The 20,930-nt window shown below is 41.6% G+C and overlaps 2 protein-coding genes across 3 annotated transcripts; one reads left to right on the plus strand and one right to left on the minus strand.

Annotated features, from left to right (window-relative positions):
- Positions 1-10,385: 10,385 nt before the first annotated feature.
- Positions 10,386-15,621, plus strand: tedc1 (tubulin epsilon and delta complex 1). The gene is made up of 8 exons (XM_060051169.1): positions 10,386-10,746; positions 10,823-10,907; positions 11,188-11,408; positions 12,645-12,782; positions 13,066-13,143; positions 13,874-13,960; positions 14,800-14,964; positions 15,262-15,621. Exons 1-8 carry the CDS (start codon positions 10,609-10,611, stop codon positions 15,580-15,582), a joined length of 1,233 nt encoding a protein of 410 aa, XP_059907152.1. The 5' UTR covers positions 10,386-10,608; the 3' UTR covers positions 15,583-15,621.
- Positions 15,560-19,099, minus strand: pth2 (parathyroid hormone 2). 2 transcript variants are annotated; one of them, XM_060051188.1, is made up of 4 exons: positions 18,614-19,099; positions 17,995-18,099; positions 16,888-17,082; positions 15,560-16,591 (listed from the first exon to the last, which is right to left on the minus strand). In XM_060051188.1, the coding sequence occupies exons 2-4, from the start codon at positions 18,096-18,098 to the stop codon at positions 16,420-16,422; spliced, it is 471 nt and encodes a 156-aa protein (XP_059907171.1). In that variant the 5' UTR covers position 18,099; positions 18,614-19,099; the 3' UTR covers positions 15,560-16,419. The 2 variants fall into 2 exon arrangements, with proteins under 2 accessions (XP_059907171.1, XP_059907170.1); XM_060051187.1 differs by having other exon boundaries at positions 17,995-19,099.
- Between the last annotated feature and the right edge of the window lie 1,831 nt (positions 19,100-20,930).

Genomic DNA, 20,930 nt, shown 5'->3' on the forward strand with positions numbered 1-20,930 from the left:
TCCGAATATAAGACAGCCTTTTTCCCCCTCGAAATAGGTCCGAAAAAGTCGGGTAGTCTTTGGCGCGTTTCCACTGCAGGGTGCGGAAGGGATCGTAAAGGTGCAGATCGGGTCGCGTTTCCACCGCCAAAAGTGGGCGTGACCCGGACTTAGCCGTACCCGTTTTGGCCTCGTTTTCAGGACTCCTCCGTTGGGGTACTGAAAACGAAATTCAAGCTACACACCGCCTCCGTTGATTGGTCGACAGAATCATCACTTCCGGCCGCAGATGGCGCTAGAAATTGGTTCCGGGAAGAATAGTCCAGACCATAGGTCCAGACCGTTACCGGTGTTTAAAGACAGGCTGACCATTTGACAAGTGGCTCAAAACTGGGTCAGGTCAATCAACAACAGCGGAGGAGCTATGATGCCAATTTTAAAATAATGGTTGTCAATAAGGCAGAGTCAAGTAACAACTGCCAAGCTGCCAAGAAGTTCGGTGTCACGGAGTGTAACGTAAGAAGATGGCGAGCACCGAAGCAACGTCTCAAAGATGCCATCAGTCAGCGCAAATCCTACCGTGGTCCTCAAAGTGGTCGTTTCATTGAGGTTGACCGGAGAGTTTTTGAATACGTCAGAGAAAACGCGCTTTGGGAGGAGCCGGTGGAAGCGGAGGAGCTGGGGAGCGATGACAGCGAGAGCGAACACAGCGGGGCAGAGGACGTGTGTGAGAGATAAGAGTGACATCGGAGGAGAAGTTTGGCGAATTTTTGTTAAGTTTAGTTAAATATGTGGCCTGTATTTTCTGTTATTTAAAAATGTTCACAATATTGCTTGATTATTGCTTGATATTCATTTTGAATCATACTGTCGGCTACATATTTTGCCTTGAAGTGCCGTGGCCTTTACTGGCATTATTTTTTATTGTCATTAATATAACAAGTGTTTAATTCACTGTTTTTAATATTGTTATTTTAAAATAAAATGAAGTTCTTTGTTCTGCAAATCTTTTTTCCAAATGTTTGTGTTGAAAAACGGGGGGTCGTCTTATAATCAGGGTCGTCTTATATTCGGACCAATACGGCAAATAGTTAATGTGTTCAAGTTTAAATACATTTGAGATAAAATATAGAATAATAATAGGCTACATAGGTTTTATATAGCGCTTTTCTCGGTACCCAAAGACGCTTAGAATAGCAGAGAGCGTTTCATGTAGGCTACGCCGTCTAGGCTTCATCTATTCTAGGGCTTGTCTGTAAAGGTGCGGACACACCAAAAGCGTATCCCACGTACCATGTACGCGCGTAACGCAGCTAAAATGTTGCTTGACCATTTTGTGTCAAAAATGGTCCTACATACGCAGCTACGCGCCTGTGCTGGATTTAGGAGTCCGAGTGTGGCGGGGTTCAGTGTAAAGGTACGGCCACACCAAACGCGTCACCTGCGTACCACGCGTATAAAATCGGCAATTTTTCCATAGGCAAGCATTGGTGTACGCGCGTATGAGGTGCGTACAGCGTATCATGCGTACCAAGCAACATTTTACTCGCTGTAGGGGCGTATGAGGCGCGTACATATACGCGCGTATATATACGCGCGCACATATACGCGAGGAGTTCAAAAAATTGAACTTTTTATGCTCATACGCGCCGCAATAGCCAATCAGCGTTGAGCTTGACCCGACGTCACTGGCAGAGAGTAGTGAGCTTGGACAGAAGCATACGGCCGACATCTTTCTTTATTCTGTGTGGAAATAGTAACATAGTTACGCCATTAAATGCTTTTATGGAAACATTTTTAGCGAGAAATGTGCATTTTACTTTCATAATGTTCGCTCGGTGAATGTGAAGGATGTTTGGTTTGATAGTTATGACGAAGAGGGAACGCTCCGTTCACTTGCATGGACAGAGTCTCTGGTTACTAAAGCAACCTCAACGTCTTGGCGGACTATATATCTGCTGATCAACACTACGAATGCTGGAAACACACCAGACACACCATGTGAAGTTATTTAACCCGATTATTGTTATTTATATCCGAGATTACTTAATCTAACCCGATCTAAACTCTATCACCCAAACACGGCGACGTTTGGGTTTCCTACCTCGGACTCTAGAGCAGCCATGTCCATGGCAGCCACGGCCGGCAACTTTCTTTATTCTGAGTGGAAATAGTAACATAGTTACGCCATTAAATGCGTTTATGGAAACATTTCTAGCGAGAAATGTGCATTTTACTCTCATAATGTTCGCTCGGTGAATGTGAAGGATGTTTGGTTTGATAGTTATGACGAAGAGTGAACGCTCCGTTCACTTGCATGGACAGAGTCTCTGATTGCTAAGCAACCTCAACGTCTTGGCGGACTATTTCTCTGCTGATCAACACTACGAATGCTGGAAACACACCAGACACACCATGTGAAGTTATTTAACCCGATTATTGTTATTTATATCCGAGATTATTTAATCTAACCCGATCCAAGCTCTATCATCCATCCAAACACGGCGGCGTTTGGGTTTCCTTCCTTGGACTCCTTAATCCTCGGACTCCTTAAATGGTCAGATACGCGCGTATCTGACCATTTTTGACACAAAATGGTCAAGCAACATTTTCGCTGCGTTACGCACGTACATGGTACGCGAGGTACGCGCTTGGTGTGTTCGCACCTTAACAGTCAATATTAACGAGGGAGAGGGGGAAATAACTAAAGAGGGACCGACAACGCCACCTGGGGAATTACACCCCAGGAAATATAGAACAAAGAAAGTTAAACTATGATATTAGAGAAATAATAAGGACACAGGTTCAAGAACTAAAGAGGGAGAGACAATAACTATATTAACCGTTTCTTTTATTACAATAACTAAATAAAGAAAACAGGAGCAAAACCAAACCAAACTGCAAAACAGGGGTTAAGTAACCCAGCAAACCAAAGGTCAAACAATGAAACAGAAAAGGGAAAATAACAAACGCAAACTTAACCAAAGCAACCAAAACAAAATAGCAAACGGAACCAAAACAAAACAAAACAGCTAACCAGAACAACTAAAAGCATACAAAACAGCTAACCAGAACAACTAAAAGCATACAAAACAGCAGCAGTGGATCCTAAAAACAAGAGACACTAATTAATAAAAGTTCAAATGGGAACTCACAACTATTAGAAAGCGGGCACCCTACTCACCACCCTAGGAGGCAACCAACAGAGGCTGAATTCAGCCATCTTGGCCGTTTTATCTGCACCTGGGTGCAGGGGGAGGAGCTTAGATGGGGTTGCATTCGCAACCCCTACTGAGGTTCACTACACGAGGAAGGAAACCCAAACGCCGCCGTGTCTGGGTGCATGATAGAGCTTGAATCGGGTTAGATTAAATAATCTCGGATATAAATAACAATAATCGGGTTAAATAACTTCACATGGTGTGTCTGGTGTGTTTCCAGCATTCGTAGTGTTGATCGGCAGGGAAATAGTCCGCCAAGACGTTGAGGTTGCTTAGCAACCAGAGACTCTGTCCATGCAAGTGAACGGAGCGTTCACTCTTCGTCATAACTATCAAACCAAACATCCTTCACATTCACCGAGTGAACATTATGAAAGTAAAATGCACATTTCTCGCTAAAAATGTTTCCATAAACGCATTTAATGGCGTAACTATGTTACTATTTCCACCCAGAATAAAGAAAGATGTCGGCCGTATGCTTCTGTGCAAGGGTCACTACTCTCTGCCAGTGACGTCGGGTCAAGCTCCACGCTGATTGGCTATTGCGGCTAAGTATCACGCGTATGAGCGTAAAAAGTTCAATTTTTTGAACTCCTCGCGTACGCGCATATATGTACGCGCGTATATATACGCGCCTCATACGCCCCTAACGCGAGTAAAATGTTGCTTGGTACGCATGATACGCGTGTACGCACCTCATACGCGCGTAAACCAATGCTTCCCTATGGAAAAATTGCCGATTTTATACGCGTGGTACGCGGGTAACGCGTTTGGTGTGGCCGTACCTTAAGCATTTTCGCGCCCATTCATTCCTATGTAAACTGCTCAATGGCGCACGGCAACATCAAGGAGGGATATGCTTCCGCATCAAGGGAGCCTAGCCACGCCCTAGTTCATGACGTACCGGATACAGAAATATTCTTGATTTTCAGCATTGTTAGCATGTAGCATCATAAGCGAGAGGTCAGGGCCCCATTTCCCGAAAGCATCTTTAGCCTAAGGGGATCGCAGAGTGGGTCGTACGAGCATCGTACAGTTTTCACACCGTTTCCCGAAAGCATCTTTGGTAACGAACCTCTTAAAAACGCTCACGAGTCACGAGTAGCTAACGAGTGCTCCAGGGTACTCGTAGGACGCTAAGAGCCTCGTTAGCCTACTATAGCCTCAGTGGCGTAGCCAGCGGACATTCCTAGTATTGAATGCGTTTTATTATAACACATTGGTAATGGTGTATCACGTGCGTCTGAGCCTAATGTGGGCCATTATGTTCTTAGTTTGAGAGAGACAGTCCAGGAAATGTTTGAGCAGGCAGGGCACTTAAAATGTGTGAGAGAAAGTGGGGGGGATTTGTGCAGACTGACATAGGCTACTCATAAAACGTAGCATAAAATAATGTAAAAATAAATATATATATATATAAAAATAAAAATATTAATTATAAAAATATTAAAAAAAAAATGCAAAGGAGCAGGCAAAAGGCTGGGATATGGTGGGGATTGGTCACGTTGACGGGAATGTTTAGTGACATGTGGGAGGGTGGAGGGGGTTAAAAAAAAGTCTCAATCACTCTTCGACGTGCATGAAAACCAGCCGCGTAGTTATGAGGGAGGCAGTCCTCACACCGATCTTCCTCATCGTCATCGTCCTCAATGTCCTCCGGTTCAACCCAAGCTACCCCAGCCTTAGCTGCAATTTTTTGCAACATAGCTGTCACACATATCACAGCGCATGACTTGGCCGGCGAAAACTGGAGCCCTCCGCTGGACTTGTGAAGGCATCTAAAGCACAACTTCCACCTCCCGATCGTGCGCTCAGGATTAGGACTGATATATATGTCGGCCTCGGCTTAATCAATTGTGTTTTAATATCTTTAGCATTCATATTATTGCAATCTATTCTTTTCGTAGGCTACTCTGCGGTTGGCCTTGATGGGGAGATATTTTAACCCTTTTTAACCCCATTTTCCTCCGACATTCCTGCGTCTCCCCCTGCGTCATAGCCCGTTTCAGCACCATGTCAGTGGACAGGTACAATCCTACGTTCCTCTTGAGTGCAGCGAATGCGCGTTCACGTTAAGAGGAGTTTCGGGAAACACTCCAAAGAAATTATCGATGGTTCGAAAGGTCCACCTTTCGCACCATCTTACGAGCGAAGATCCATCGATATCGGGAAACGGGGCCCTGGGCCCCGTTTCCCGAAAGCATCTTTATGGTGCGTTTCCACTGCAGGGTGCGGAACGGATCGGATCGCAAAGGTGCGGGTCGGGTCGCGTTTCCACCGCCAAAAGTGGGCGTGACCCGGACTTTGCCGTACCCGTTCCGGCCCCATTCTCGGGACTCCTCAGTTGCGGTACCCAAAACGAGACCAGACGCCTGAAAGGGTCCCGTGAAATTCTAGCTACACCCCCCCTCCGTTGATTGGTCGACAGAATCGTCACTTCCGGGTGACGCGGGGATAAAAACAAACAAACAGTAGCCTCGAGGTATTATTCTTTACAATTAACATGTCGCGTAAAAAGCTTGCTTGGGCGAACAAGGAGGTGGAGACGTTCGTCTGCATTCTTGGGGAGGAAGACGTTGTTTACGATGTTTACGTAGCTGCCGCGGCGATCGACATCCGGCCTACCACCAAGGGTACTGTCGGCAGTGGAAACGTGACCTCGGAACTGAGCTAAAATAATGCAATGTAATAATGTAAAATAAAAAAATAATAAAAATATTAATTATAAAAAATGCAAAGGAGCAGACGAAAGGCTGGGATATGGTGGGGATTGGTCACGTTGACGGGAATGTTTAGTGACATGTGGGAGGGTGGAGGCCGAGGGGTTAAAAAAAAGTCTCAATCACTCTTCGACGTGCATGAAAACCAGCCGCGTAGTTATGAGGGAGGCCGTCCTCACACCGATCTTCCTCGTCGTCATCGTCCACAATGTCCTCCGGTTCAACCAAAGCTACCCCAGCCTTAGCTGCAATGTTGTGCAACATAGCTGTCTGTCACACATATCACAGCGCATGACTTGGCCGGCGAAAACTGGAGCCCTCCGCTGGACTTGTGAAGGCATCTAAAGCGCAACTTCCACCTCCTCCCTCCCGTGCGCTCAGGATTAGGACTGATATAGGCCTATATGTCGGCCTAGGCTTGATCAATTGTGTTTTAATATCTTTAGCATTCATATTATTGCAATCTATTCTTTTCGTAGCGGCTACTCTGCGGTTGGCCTTGATGGGGAGATATTTTAACCCTTTTTAACCCCATTTTCCTCCGACATTCCTGCGTCTCCCCCTGCGTCATAGCCCGTTTCAGCACCATGTCAGAGGACAGGTAGGCCTACAATCCTACGTTCGTCTTGAGTGCAGCGAATGCGCGTTCACGTTAAGAGGAGTTTCGGGAAACGCTCCAAAGAAATTATCGATGGTTCGAAAGATCCACCTTTCGAACCATCTTACGAGCGAAGATCCATCGATATCGGGAAACGGGGCCCTGAGCGATCGCAGTCGCATTGTTTACCGACCATAAGTATAAGTTAACTTCATAAATATGAAAGATTGCTCCATCTAACATATAATACCAACAACGTAGTAAATGTATGTTGGCCTAGGAAACAATACAGTTCAATGTTATTGCATAAGAAACAGATTCCATCCGACTATTTACGAAAAATCCTATCAATAATTGATATACAAATAAATGGTTACATATCGATCAGCAACGAAGTTGGAGTAGCCTATCCCACATAGGCCTACATATTTGTAATAGGCCTACACCAACATTGTTAACTGTCATACATAGCTAAACAAGCAAATGAAAAATTAAATACTAACACAGCTGAAATGTTATTAGGCTATTAACAATATTATAAAAATAATACCGTAATGCACCCGTTCCTTGTCTTTGGATCTTTTGAATAAATGGATCAATAAATTGTGAATCGCAATGATCGCAAGCAGAGGAACGTGAGAGTCATTGAGCAGCAGCTGAACCAGTATAAAAATCCCTTAATCACGAAAACACTTTTAGTGATAAAAAGTCACCACAGTGCCTAAAAACCATCAACGTCATTCATGTTAAGTAAAAGGAAAAACCTCGGACACCAGAAGTTAACGGAACCGTGCACTAGGCCCTCTCGAATGCCGGGCCTAAACAACATTTGTTCCACTACGATTCCTTTCAGCTGCCCACCCCTCCTCCAGCAAAAAATAATAACATAAAATGCTGCATTCAGACCATACAATACTTTTGGACAGGTTAGAAAACTGGGTGGGGCTTTCAGGCACAGTCTTAAATTGGTTCAGGTCCTACAAAATAGGAACTACGGTACTTTGTTTCCATTGGCGACTTTGTATCAGAATCAACCAACGTGACATGTGGAGTCCCACAATGTTCGATCTTAGGACCCTCTTTATTCAACATCTGCATGCTCCCACTAGGGCAAACAGGGCCGGCCCAAGCCTTTCGGGGGCCCTAAGCAGAATTTGATATTGGGGCCCCCCCTCCCACCTAGCGGAGTCATTTGCGCTCGACGATTATTGACAAAAATGTCACACTACAATGATTTGACAATGAATTAATTGACATTATCAATTGTATTAATAATATTATTAATTGGTTAAGTTCACCTTTGGCTGTTTCCTCCAATATAAACCGATATCTCACGGACTAAGACTCTGCACTTAGTCGCTGTCAGACTCACCACTATGTCACATTTATAAAACAGTAGGCTACTGTTTTCATGTAGCTAGCTACTAGTGCTAATGTCCACCTCAGTCAGCAAGCTAACGTTAGATTAAGCCTGGCAAGAGCTAGCAGTACATGTTTGATTGAACATCCTAAACACTGCCAATATCGTTGACATCTGATATACACCTAGATAAATGTATATTAATGAGATACATACACTGTTGATGAATATAGCTCATGTGATGGCAAATATAAGATGACATTAACTCGCTAGCTAGCTAGCTAACTCCTATGATAGCTTGAGCTGCTCCTCCCTCAAATGAGTTCAAAACATATTTTAAATAATCATGCAATCATACTTTTATCTTGCTCTTTTTTCTCATCTTCTGTCCTTTTCTTTTTCCGTTTTTGGGCACCAGAGAGATACGTCCTTTTAGATGACATGCTTATATATTTCCCTTCCAACTTAACCTTGAGTATTATGCAGTGCGCGAATTATCTGTCAGCAGATTGAGCAGGCAGTTGATATGCATGACTCGAACGCTGGCAGATATATTGATCGTAAAATCAGAATTTTCTTGTATAGATGTATTCTTTATTTCATTCAATCAGGTCACTTGTTTAAGTTATTTAATATTATTATTATTATTATTTTTAATTATTTTTAATTATAATTATTTTTTTCCGATAGGGGGCCCCCTGGCGGTCAGGAGGCCCCAAGCGCCCGCTTGTATCGCTTATGCCTCGGGCCGGCCCTGAGGGCAAATCATGCAAAATAACAATATTGACCCTCATTGCTATGCTGATGACACGCAAATCTATGTATCGCTATCACCAAATGACTATCGGCCCATAGATCTGCTGTGCCAGTGCATTGAGCAAGTGAAAGACTGGATGTGCCGAAATTTCCTTAAAGGCACCCAGTGCAACTTTATGTAAACATTCAATGAAAAATAAACATTCAATTTCTAGTCTTTTTTACACGTAGTAAGTTTCAATAACTCCATACCATTACATATCGACATTCAAGGAGCAAAGATGAGACGTCGTTGTGTGGTGAGAACTGATAGAAAATCGTAAACAACAACAATCGCTGGTGGGGAGAAGCCATTTTTCCATTGACTGGAAGCCTGCTTTATTTATTTTAGGTTACAAAAAATAAAGAAAATGGCGGCATTGTTGTCGTTATCGATTTTCTATCAGTTCTCACCACACAACGACGTCTCATCTTTGCTGCTTGAATGTCGGTATGTAATGGTATGGAGTTATTGAAACTTACTACGTGTAAAAAAGACTAGAAATTGAATGTTTATTTTTAAGCCTCGAAAGTTGCACGGGGTGCCTTTAAACTAAATGAGGACAAAACCAAGATAATTGTATTTGGTTCTAAAACGGAAAGGCTTAAAGTAACCCAACACCTTCACTCTCTGTCCCTGAAAACCTCAATCAAAGCCAGAAATCTAGGGGTTATCATGGATCCAGATTTACATTTCGACAGTCACGTCAAATCAGTTACAAAATCTGCATATTATCACCTAATAAAATGTAGCAAGACTTAGAGGGCTCATGTCCACCGAAGACTTAAAAAACGTACCTACCGTATATACCTTTATCACTATAAGCTTGATTACTGCAATGGTCTCCTTACAGGTCTCCCAAAACCAACTCTGAGGAAGCTTCAGCTTGTTCAGAATGCTGTTGCTAGAGTTGTAACAAAGAACAAAAAATTTGAACATATTACACCAATTCTTAAATCGTTACATTGGCTTCCTGTAGGTCAGAGAATTGATTTTAAAATCATCTTATAAAAAACCTATAAATCCCTACATGGTTTAGGCCCAACATATTTAACTGATATGCTTCCACTGCATAAGCCTTCTAGACCACTAAGACCAATCTGTTAATTATCCCCTGAGTAAACACGAAACATGGGAAAGCAGGATTTAGTTACAAATAGCTGGAATAAACTCCCTGAGGATTTAAGACTTGCCCTAACTCTGAGCACCTTTAAAACAAGACTGAAGACTTTTATGTTTGCTTTAGCTTTCTGCTAAATCTTAAATGCATTGCACTTTCTAAAAAGGTTTTTTAAATTTGCCTTTATCTTCTATTATAATACTAAAATGCCTTTTTAATTTTCTATTTTACTCCTTTCTTTGCATATGTTTTATTTTACTCATCTATCATTTTATTTATAGTATGACAATGTTTATATGTGAAGCACTTTGAGTCTGCCTTGTGTATGAAAAGTGCTATATAAATAAAGTTGCCTTGCCTTGCCTTGCATGGCAAGGCAAGGCAGTACATGACATAAAGATGGCATAGTACATGGCATAAAGATAATTATGAGCCTTTAATTGATATCCAGTCATTTTTGCAGAGACACATTCCTGTTCCTTACTTGTATTGGAGTGAACGGAGATATCTAATTAAATCTGGGCCCCTTGAATCAAGGGACCCGTCCACAGACCGCTTAAACAGCTGCAATACCAGGCTTGGCCGCTGAGCACTGGTGGATTGCGGAAGTATATGTACTACTGACTGTTCCTGGGGGCTTGGGTTAGCCGGATTGTAGCGCATATCGAAATAGCGAGCTTAGTAAACTTATAGCATCTCGTTGCTAAAATTAAAGAAATCCACGGGAACCCTCACTTGAGATACCAGAAACATGCCAACCACGTGGGTCTGATCTGCAGCGGTGAAGTTGTGCGGCGGTGAGGAGTTGTGTATCATGCATCAGAGTAAAGGAGCTGTCAGGGTCCAGGAGGTGATCGGTGCTCTGTGCAGGATGCTGACAGCTACTGGCCTGGACTCCGTCCCCACACCAGAGGTCTTTAGAAGGGCTAAATTCAACTGTGGACCTGAGGTGGTAAGTTAGTCACGTTTTCAGAGAGTTATTCAGACTGCTACAGAAAGAGGTGAACCGTTCCCTTCTTGTTTTGCAGGAGGATCCATTCTGGAAATTGCTCGCCAGTGTTCTTAAAACATGTAACATAATTTCTGTTGAAGCCTCCCCAGAGTTGCCAGAGAGTAGGTAACACTTTAAAAATAAGCTTGTTTCATTCTAGAAAGCGATTCCCCCCGTCACTGGTTATGCACTGAAGAGCAGTAGGCTACAGTTGTTGTGCATTCAGTTTAACAGGTCAACTGTGTATACCGCATGTATAGCTTTTTTTCCACTTCTGTTTTGGTATAAGTAAGCATTATGATCCAAAATGATTAATGGAAAATGTGTGTTAAAGCCCTTATGTACATTTCCCTCAAATTATATTGATTTTTTTTTTTTTTTCCCTCTTTGTCACCTTTTGAGTGGCCTCTGACCACAGGAGGCTGGTGGCCGTCGGTCTGTGGCAGAGTGGCTACCATGTCGACTGGATCAGATGTGTGGAAGAGCGGGGGGGGGAGTGTGTCTGCCCCTGCAGTAGGGAGCTGCTCCTGGCCCTGGGCTGGCTGTTGGCGACAGGCGCCGTGGAGACCCTGCTGGCCCACAGAGCGAAGCAGCTTGACTCCACGCGGCGGGACCCTGCAGTGGTGGGCACTACAGTCGAGGCCTAGTGTCTGTAAAGCCCTTTGTCACAGTGTCTGTCTTCAGGCCCCACATTATACCACAACCCCCTAACCCAAAACCCTCTCAATGGTGAAGAAACACAACAAGGAAATCTAAATATCAAGGACTCACTTTAGAAACCTTGAGCTGCACCACAGAAGAGGGGTCCTGGCTCTAGTGCTGGTCCAGAGGGCCGTGCTGGGACCATAAACAGCATGGAGGCAGAAGCCCGAGGGTTTCTTAATGCTAGAATTTAAATGGCATTAAGAATATATTAATGCTATGGCCTATAAATGCTTTATAGGCCATTACAATAACATAATGGCCTAGAAATGTAGTAATTGTAAGTCACTTTGGATAAAAGCGTCTGCTAAATGCCCTAAATGTAAATGTAATTAAACTAACTTTTACATTTGTACGTGTTTCTTAACTAGACCACCTTTGACCATTTCCTGCCATAGGTTGAAATGTATCCACTCGTTGGATTACGTAGTTATAAGTAATATTTTGTATAGGATTGCATGATCCCTCCCTACCACATGGCAGCAGTGATACACAATGATCATTCTGTATTCTGTACCTTTGGCTCTATCTTAAATAGAGCCAAAGGTTGACTTGGTCTTACATATTTTGCATAGCAATATCAGAAACACTATTGTGGTGTTATGTGTTAGAATTATTTAAATGATAGATACTCAAGACTACATGTTTTTATTGTAATGCTGTCAACAGTTGATGACATTACATGTAATAACTTTAATGCTGTCAACACAGTCGATGGCATTTCATGTTATAATTTTAATGCTGTCAACACTGTCGATGGCATTACATGTTATAACTTTAATGCTGTCAACACAATCAATGGCATTATATGTAATAACTTTAATGCTGTCAACACAATCGATGGCATTACATGTTATAACTTTAATGCTGTCAACACAGTCGATGGCATTACATGTTATTACTGTAATGCTGTGAACACAGTCGATGGCATTACATGTTATTACTGTAATGCTGTCAACACAGTCAATGGCATTACATGTTATTACTGTAATGCTGTCAACACAAGCGATGGCATTACATGTTATTACTGTAATGCTGTCAACACAAGCGATGGCCTTACCTTTCATCAAGGAACACCATTTTTCAGATTGATTGATTGATTTATTTTCTTGATACATAATTTCTAGACTAAACATGGTGTTTCTCTTTTCCCTCAGATGACTCCTCCCACTGTGGGGGAGGCCCAGATGGACCGCCCCTCTCTGAGGAAGCTTCAGTGGCTGTTTGGCTCTTTGAGGTCCCAGAGGCGGAGCCTTCTATCAATGCAGGAAGAGCAGAGCAAGCTCGTGACCATGGTAAGGAAATATATGCAAGCGCACACATCTATTGAACACAGTGAGGAACCACGCACACATATCACACTTCTATTGAACATAGTGAAGAACCAAACACACATCTATTGAACACAGTGAGGAACCACACGCACACACATCACACATCTATCTTCAGACAAATGCCCAGTCTTGCCATTAACCAAAGAGCTAGCAAGGTTGTTTAATGGTCCCTGGCCAATGGTGTGTTCACAAAATGTGTTAGCGGTATCATTCCTCCTAACCAAGGTGTCTTTTCACGCCTCAGGCCCTGTCGGTCGGCCTTTCCTCTTCATCCTCCTCAATGTCAACCTTCGTCTCTGACACTAACTCTGCACTGCAGGAGGTACATTTGTGTGTTGGTTTTTATTTTTGTCGAGTCAATGCACTGAAAGCTGCATCGTCCAAGTCCAATCTAATCTATTCCAAAATAAGTCTTTCTCTGAGCAGACCATATTCAGTTAGTAGTCGAGCTATTAAGTGTTATTAATAGTGTGTTGATCGCACAGTTCAGCTATACTAACATAGTTAATGCACAAGTTCAACTTTTCATTGGATATTGCTCCGTGCATATGGTAACTTATCATGTTTATGGTCACTATTCTCTACACAACAAAGCATTGTTAAAGGACAAATCCGGTGTTAAATGGATCTGGGATATGTTTAGTATGATAACGGGTTGGGATGTTCGTTTGGGAGCAAAAAGGCGAATTTATACGCATTCTTAAGTTGGCTGTTTTCAGACGATTCTACCAAAACGCTATAAACTTGGAACGATGGGGGCATGTGTTATGGTAAAAACTAAATCGCTATTTTAAACCACTTACAAGGCTAGAAGTAGCCCGACACTTCTTTGGTAGTATAATAAGGGTCTTAACATATATAACGAGGCATTGATAACTTTGTAAGTGTACAGATTGTTTATTAAAAAGGGCATTTTATACACACAATACCATCAGTAGTTCACCCGCCATCTTGTTTTTAAGACTCGATAAGTAGATTGACAAACACAGAGCTTGTGCCATCCGTCAACAACAAGCAAGCTCTCACAGTAACCCTGTGTGTGTGTCAAGTAGGAGTGTGTCCGTATGCAGGACCTGAGCCAACTCCTGAAGTCATACACAGACTGGAAACACACAGAGAAGCTGTTCTGGGTGTGGATGGTGAGATCAAACACTGTCTACAGCTCACTGTGTGCAGAATGCAGAGTATAACGAAGTATGAAATACATAATAATAATAATAATAATACATTTCATTTAGAGGCGCCTTTCAAGACACCCAAGGTCACCTTACAGAGCATATAGTCATCATACATTTTTTTTAAAAACAAGACATTGTGGAAAAAATAAATAAATAAATAAACATAAGCAATAAGAAATAAATAAAACAAAAACAAGACAAGTACAAGTACAAATGAAATACATGGAGTAAGCCATACAATGACAGTGTTGAACGGACAAGGTAGCGACTCTATTTCGTTGGGTTGCATCCCGTAAAGTGCACTTTATACACAAACTTTTTTTATATACAATTCAATAAAATAATACAATAGCCTAAAATAACACAAATCTACTACATATAGTGTCTCACAACTGCTGTTACGCGTATTAATAAACGTATAAATATACGTACTAATAAACCTTCCTGTGTTCACAACATGATCAAGTCATTCTACCAACAAAATGTCATCTGAAGCAATATGATGCATTATTATTAGTTAGTATTAGTATTATTTACCTGATGACACCAAGGTGTAACTATCAGCATACACACACACGCAACATTTCTGCATATTGTCCGAGTCGAATTGCAAATTCCATCCACACGTACCTCCCTCGTAGAGGCATAATCTGACCAGTTCCCATCGTATTTCACTTTCGATGAATAATAATTTAACCTACATGATGTCATTGACAGTGATATTCAACAGAGTGTTGTCTTTTGCATCAGTGATGTAGAACTGTTGCCCTCTAGATCATAGCGTTGTCTCTGTGTGTTAGGACAGCGTGGTGGAGGGCCATGCGACAGACCAGAGGGTGGCGTGTCCGCTGGATTCAGACGCTAATGCCTCGCCCAATAGGAGCAGAGCTGTCTGTCCCCATGGTGACTGGGGCCTTGAGTGCCTCAACGACATGCTGTTGGGACTTCCGACAGTGCAGAGAAAGGTATACAGAGGCATGATGCAGACAGACACACAGCTGGTATGGGACATACTGAATGACTGCAGAACCACAAACCATCACTAAGATTTTACAGTAAAGGAAACATTCATTACCATTAGTGAATTTAATAACAAGCTTTAACTGATGTTGTTGAACAGTTTATTGATGTGTTCATGCATTATTTTACTCACTAACTCTTAACTCCAACCCTAACGCTGTATAATAGTGGCTCTTCTAATTGCATTAACTCATGTTAATGAATGTAACCTTAATATAATGTAGAAGCCATCTTCTGTTTAGAGAGGACAGCGAGGAGAGGAGAAGGAGCCAGGAGGACGTCGTCGGGGACAGGAGAGCGATGACAGACCACCAGCGGAGCGCGGCGGCGGGACTGCCCCCCACCTGCCCCCCTGCCTCTCTCCTTCAGCACAGGGGTACAGGCTCAGGCTCCAGGGGGAGGCTGGGGACCCTGGGGCCCTGAGGGCCTCTGAGAGACGCCGGCTGCTGATGCTGACAGAGTCCTCCTTACTGGAGGGGAGGGAGAGATGCCAACGGGCCAATAGGATGCAGTTCCAGGAGATGATTGGCAGGCTAGAGGATATGGTGTTGATAGCACCTTAAATGATTTCAACTCTACTGAATAAAAAAAACAATACTGTGTGTGTGTGTGTGTGACACTTATTGGCTCTTATATTCATACCAATCATCTTTTAAATCCACTCAAATCGATTATCATTAAATCATTTTAATAATTGCTACAGAGGAACACCATTAGGATACAGCAATACAAAAAAAAATCTAAAATGACTGATTTCTAAATGAAAATAAATAAATTACAATCTGCAGGTGTAGTTAATATAGATTTGCCCTGGGTTGAATTACATTTTGTTGTGTGGTAATTGTTGTGCCTTAATGAGATGTCTTCCAAGGGCCTGCATCACAGGACATGTGTCACCTGGTGCACTGTGCAGTGTCATGTAAAATATTAATGCAATGCCGGACCTTGAATTTCCTCATGAAATTTAAATTTTAACATCTTCCTTTGTTCTAAATGACAACAATGTCATTGATTTGGTCCAGCTGGTTCCCTGACAACATTGGGTAAAACCAGGGTCAAACCCGCTATGTTTCCCATCACCAAGTACTACTGTGGTCTTTTCTAGCTGCAGACAAACTAATATTGTTTGAGAAGAAGACAATTATTTGGATTAACTACAACATACTTGTAGAAAAACAACAAATTCATCAGAATTGTGTAAATATATTGAATATCTGAAACTGTTTCAGAATACACACACATCAACTGACACATCTTAACCTTTGGGACTATTTAAATATTTTACATACTGAGGTCAGTTTAAAATACTTCAGGTTTATTGGTTTATTCTTGATATATACATGGCTTTTATTGAAAATTTTACACAAATAAGCACACTGGCTTAAAATGTAGGTGAATGATCATTTTGTGTTAACAACCAGCAGTTTCTGCATGTAGGAGTTGAGCCACTTCTGTCGCTCCATGGCTGTGAGCAGCTTGCTCTTCTCTCTGAAGGCTGCGTCGTCTGCTACCACCATGTTCCTCTTACCCACGGAGCCACGGCTCCACTCAGCCGGCCAGCCTTTATCCATCCTACACACCATAACATGTTTCATGACACATACACAGATATAGGCATGTATAGTGTCGCCAATATTGATAATGCCCTAAATGAATGGTTATTTCAACAGTCAAGATTTCTACAATCTTACCTATGAAATGTTGAGCCTTAAATAAAGACTGAAAGTAAAGTCGGATAAATCCTGCTTCTGTACACCAAAGCTCAGACATTCTCTTGTTTTGTTACTGTTTCAGATCAGGTGATTAACTGCATCAGAGACTGCGGTATGTTTAAATATGTGCCATTACCCAATGTTGAAAGGATTTACCTGGACTCTTCACCTTCTGAAAGCTGGGACTTGGGACCAGACAGCCACACCCTACCAATTAAACGTGGCTTGCTATTGGCTGCTGCCATGAGGCCAGGTGCTGACGTCAGCTCAATTCCCCAGTTGTGAAGTGAGAAATAGGGAAGGTGGACATCATAGTCGTCTTCTGTCACCTCATCTGAATTGTCTGGACTGCTAAAAACATAGAAGAACAGATGAAAGGTTAGCACATGATCTAATATCTCATATTTCAGTTTATTAAATACTATTTAGTTTGTTCAATTATCCATTTTCAGTGTAGCACTAGTGCAGGTGTGACATCAATCAGGCAAACTTGAAGAATCCAAACATTTAGAATACAGACGAGCTTTATAATAAAAATAACAATTTTTAAATCAACATCTTTTTTTTCCAGACCTTTGGGATTCATCAGCTAACTAAATTATCATCACTGCTGTTGGTCGGTATTCATAAGAAATGATTCCTCAAATTTGATAAATAAATTAATGGTATTTTGCAGTTTCCATATTTCTATTTTATATATGCTTTTAATAATGAATTAAAAACACCCAAGTTCAAAAAAGGATAGAGGATTGTATTCCTGTATTTAATTATGTTTCTGCATCTGCACCAGCTTCTAAATAATAACCAATAGTATGTCATGCTCAAGGGAGCTCTTCCAATGATGCTGTTATTGCGAAGAGCGTCCACCAACGTCCCCAACAAATAACAGCTCTTGCAGAGCTGTTTTCTCACTTTCTTTAAAGGGCTCCTTACCAGTCGCAGAGCTATCTAACCCTAACCCTAACCCTAACCCCCTGCTGCCAGGACCCAGCTCTACAGAGGGCCTTTTCCATTGCTGTCCCCTCCACCTCTCTCCCCAGACCCATCCAGGACCTCACTCTCTTCGAGTCCTCCCTCAAAATCCATCTCTTCAAACTTGCCTTCAACGTTTTAACTCTTTTAATTTGTTAATGTAATCTTCTCTTTCTTTTATTCTAAATGATATCCAAATGGCTATTTTCTAACGTTTTCATTATGTGATATAATTTATGCCGTAAAGTTTCAAAATAGATGTATTCTTATTTTTATTTGTATTCTTCTTACCTGAGCTGTAGAAGAGGTCGAGGGTACCCCGAGGTCAGCAGAGTGGTAGCCAGGATGCAAAGCAGAAGCAAGGAAGATCGGGAAAACATGGGCAGCTGAGACATCCTTAAAGCACTGAGAACCAGAGGATTCATCATCACAAAGGAAGAAAGAAAGACAGAGGATTCAGATGGTAAGCAGCGTGCCAGATTGTGTAGCCAGTAGCAAGAAGCTCGCTTAGCTGCTCAGAATAGTGGCAGCACAAAAGGTTGTGCAGTTTGTAATAAAGAGTAAGGGAAAGAAGCTTATAACCCTTTTTATGTGTTGCAATACGGTTGTGTTACATAACTTTTTTGCCCCAACAATGTCCTTCATAGGATAGAGCGCCTCCATCCTACGAAGCTGACATACCTACCTTAGTTTGTTCTTAAAAGTCACCTTACTATTTTATACAAACTTATTTTTTTCTCTTTATTATCGTGCCTTGTCTTGATAAATAATTACATAATGCAAACCCAAATATTATGGTTAATGTCAGAGCAGCAAAAGCATCTTTCCAAGTGAAAATCCAACGCACCACCAACAGAACCACAGCCACCTTCACTCAATGCAGAAAGGCGACCAAAAGCATGTTGCTTACCTGCTTTATCAGCTGATATATCTGCTGACCTATGGATCAGCCGGATGAATGGATCTGCTGCAGATATACGATCCTAGGAAGCTGCTTCTGAATATTAACCTTCAGAGTTCAACGTTGACCAGTTTTGTAACATAGATTCTCAGGTTATGGTGAGCGCTCCGCTCAGCCTCTTTCTGTCAGTTACCTTTGGTCTGCACACCTTTATGAGCAAGTCTAACCCCCAATGCCTTTACACACACACACACACACACACACACACACACACACACACACACACACACACACACACACACACACACACACACACACACACACACACCATCAAAACAGATCAAGTGCAACATGTACGGCTGAAGCAGCTTGTGACATAGTAAGTGAAGCTACTAGTGGACATAGTCTGTTAGCTTGTTAGCGGCTTATTACAGAGATTTAGTTGTGCAGCGGATGTTATGTTATGATCATTAAAAGGATGACGTGTCCACACACACACACCACACACACACACACACACACACACACACACACACACACACACACACACACACACACACACACACACACACACACACACACACACACACACACACAGAGCTGACTAAACTATCCTTGGATATTTCCTCGATACACACAATAGAAATGGCAAAAAATCCATTCATGAATATTTGACTAACCCTTTTGCTATTATTAATATAATTAAGTGAATTATTTCAAACTATCTATGTAGCCTAATTATCTTATAAAACGTCCCATTTGAACAACTAATTATAACTATATTTTCAAAGACTTGCAAGCTTGCCGTCTTGACCTTACAGTAATGTAGCACATCTAGATCGCTACATGTATGAACAAACACTCAATACTTTGTACAAACGCTAGAATCATGCTGGACAATCTGTGAATATAAGTGTGTCTTTCCTTTAGAATCATGCTTTCTGTGAAAAGGACCTTTCGTCTGAACCATGCAGAACTTTTAACAAGGTAAGTTTTTCCCTTATTATTTTGAATAAAGGCCCGACAAATAAAGGCCTCGAACTATCTATCAACTCTCCATGATTAATGAAGATGGCTATATTTTTTAATTATCCTGATATATACATTCCATGATGAGGGAATTTCAATTTCAAGAAAAAATTGATAATCTATTTAGTTAGGCTAAACAGATGATTTAATGCAAGTATTTATACATGTTCTCAAAGTCCTCTAAAGGGCTATGTTGCTATAATTGTGTTTCTGTTCTTCTGCAACAGCTTCAGGTGGGTAAATATTATTGGAATTAAATGTTTTTTTCATAATAACCCAGATACCAAAATGGGATTATTATTTTCTAAAGGTCAAACCACGTGTGACCTTGTCACTAATGGTAAGCCTACCCCATAATCAATTCCATAGTAGCAAAACCCCCAACAGATGAGGTGAGGGAGGTGATATTTCAACCATGCTCATACCATACCATGCCTTTGGTCGGTACTCTCAAAATGTATCTTTTTAAAAAAGCATTTTGCTAAATTTTCTTTGATAGGTTCTCCTTTTTAACCCTTTTTATTGTTAATTTTTAATTGGTGTAATTGCTTTTATTCTCATAGATTTTATTTTTACTTCTCTGTAGCACTTTGAGATTCTAGTGAATATAAAGTGCAATACAAATAACATTTATTATTATTATTACTCTCACTACTAACGTTCTCTATGGTTTGTACTGGTGCACATTAGAAATACCTTATTAGTCAAGTGAGAGTTACTCTCATTTTTGTGGATAATTAACACTACTACATAGTAAAATCGGAACTGTGTCTGTGTTAGACTACTTCAATTCTAATGGTAAAAAAAAAATCAATGAGTGCGGTGTTTACCTGAGAAATTTTGAATACGGTTTAGAAATAACATGCAATACATCGACGTCCTTACCACCGTGTGGCAGGCATCAGCAGTCAGAAGCTATACAAGACAAATGAACAAGATAACTATGAAGCTTGTTGACACCTATGTAGTAGCTTCACTTTAAACTGTAGGGCTTTCTTTAAGGTCATGTGGTGCTCTATTATTTCCAGCGTTTTGAGTTGATGGCGTACCGGAAGCTTGTTAGCATTTGGGAGCTGCTGTTGGACCTCGTTACCACAGTGGCTTTGCTAGGCACCCTTGAAAAAGAAGCAGTTGATCTTCACAATAGTTCCGGAACTTTCTGGATGTTAGGAGGCTAACAAGCTTTGTACAGCCACAGTCCAAGCTATGACACGGCTGATATACCATAACTAAAAAATGCTATGTATCTTTTCTCTTATTTGTCGAACAACTTTGTATTTCCCCATTTCCTCAGTGG

The sequence above is a fragment of the Gadus macrocephalus genome, chromosome 5, assembly GCF_031168955.1.
Source record: "Gadus macrocephalus chromosome 5, ASM3116895v1".
Taxonomy (NCBI): domain Eukaryota; kingdom Metazoa; phylum Chordata; class Actinopteri; order Gadiformes; family Gadidae; genus Gadus; species Gadus macrocephalus.

Bases quoted from the DNA above. Each gene is read 5' to 3' on its own strand.
- pth2 (XM_060051187.1), bottom strand. From the start codon at position 18,131: ATGATGAATCCTCTGGTTCTCAGTGCTTTAAGGATGTCTCAGCTGCCC. The intron at 17,083-17,994 runs GTAAGAAGAATA...CTATGTTTTTAG, and splicing joins CGACCTCTTCTACAGCTCAG to CAGTCCAGACAATTCAGATG. The intron at 16,592-16,887 runs GTAAATCCTTTC...TATGGTGTGTAG, and splicing joins TCAGAAGGTGAAGAGTCCAG to GATGGATAAAGGCTGGCCGG.
- tedc1 (XM_060051169.1), top strand. From the start codon at position 10,609: ATGCATCAGAGTAAAGGAGCTGTCAGGGTCCAGGAGGTGATCGGTGCT. The intron at 10,747-10,822 runs GTAAGTTAGTCA...CTTGTTTTGCAG, and splicing joins TCAACTGTGGACCTGAGGTG to GAGGATCCATTCTGGAAATT. The intron at 10,908-11,187 runs GTAGGTAACACT...TCACCTTTTGAG, and splicing joins CTCCCCAGAGTTGCCAGAGA to TGGCCTCTGACCACAGGAGG.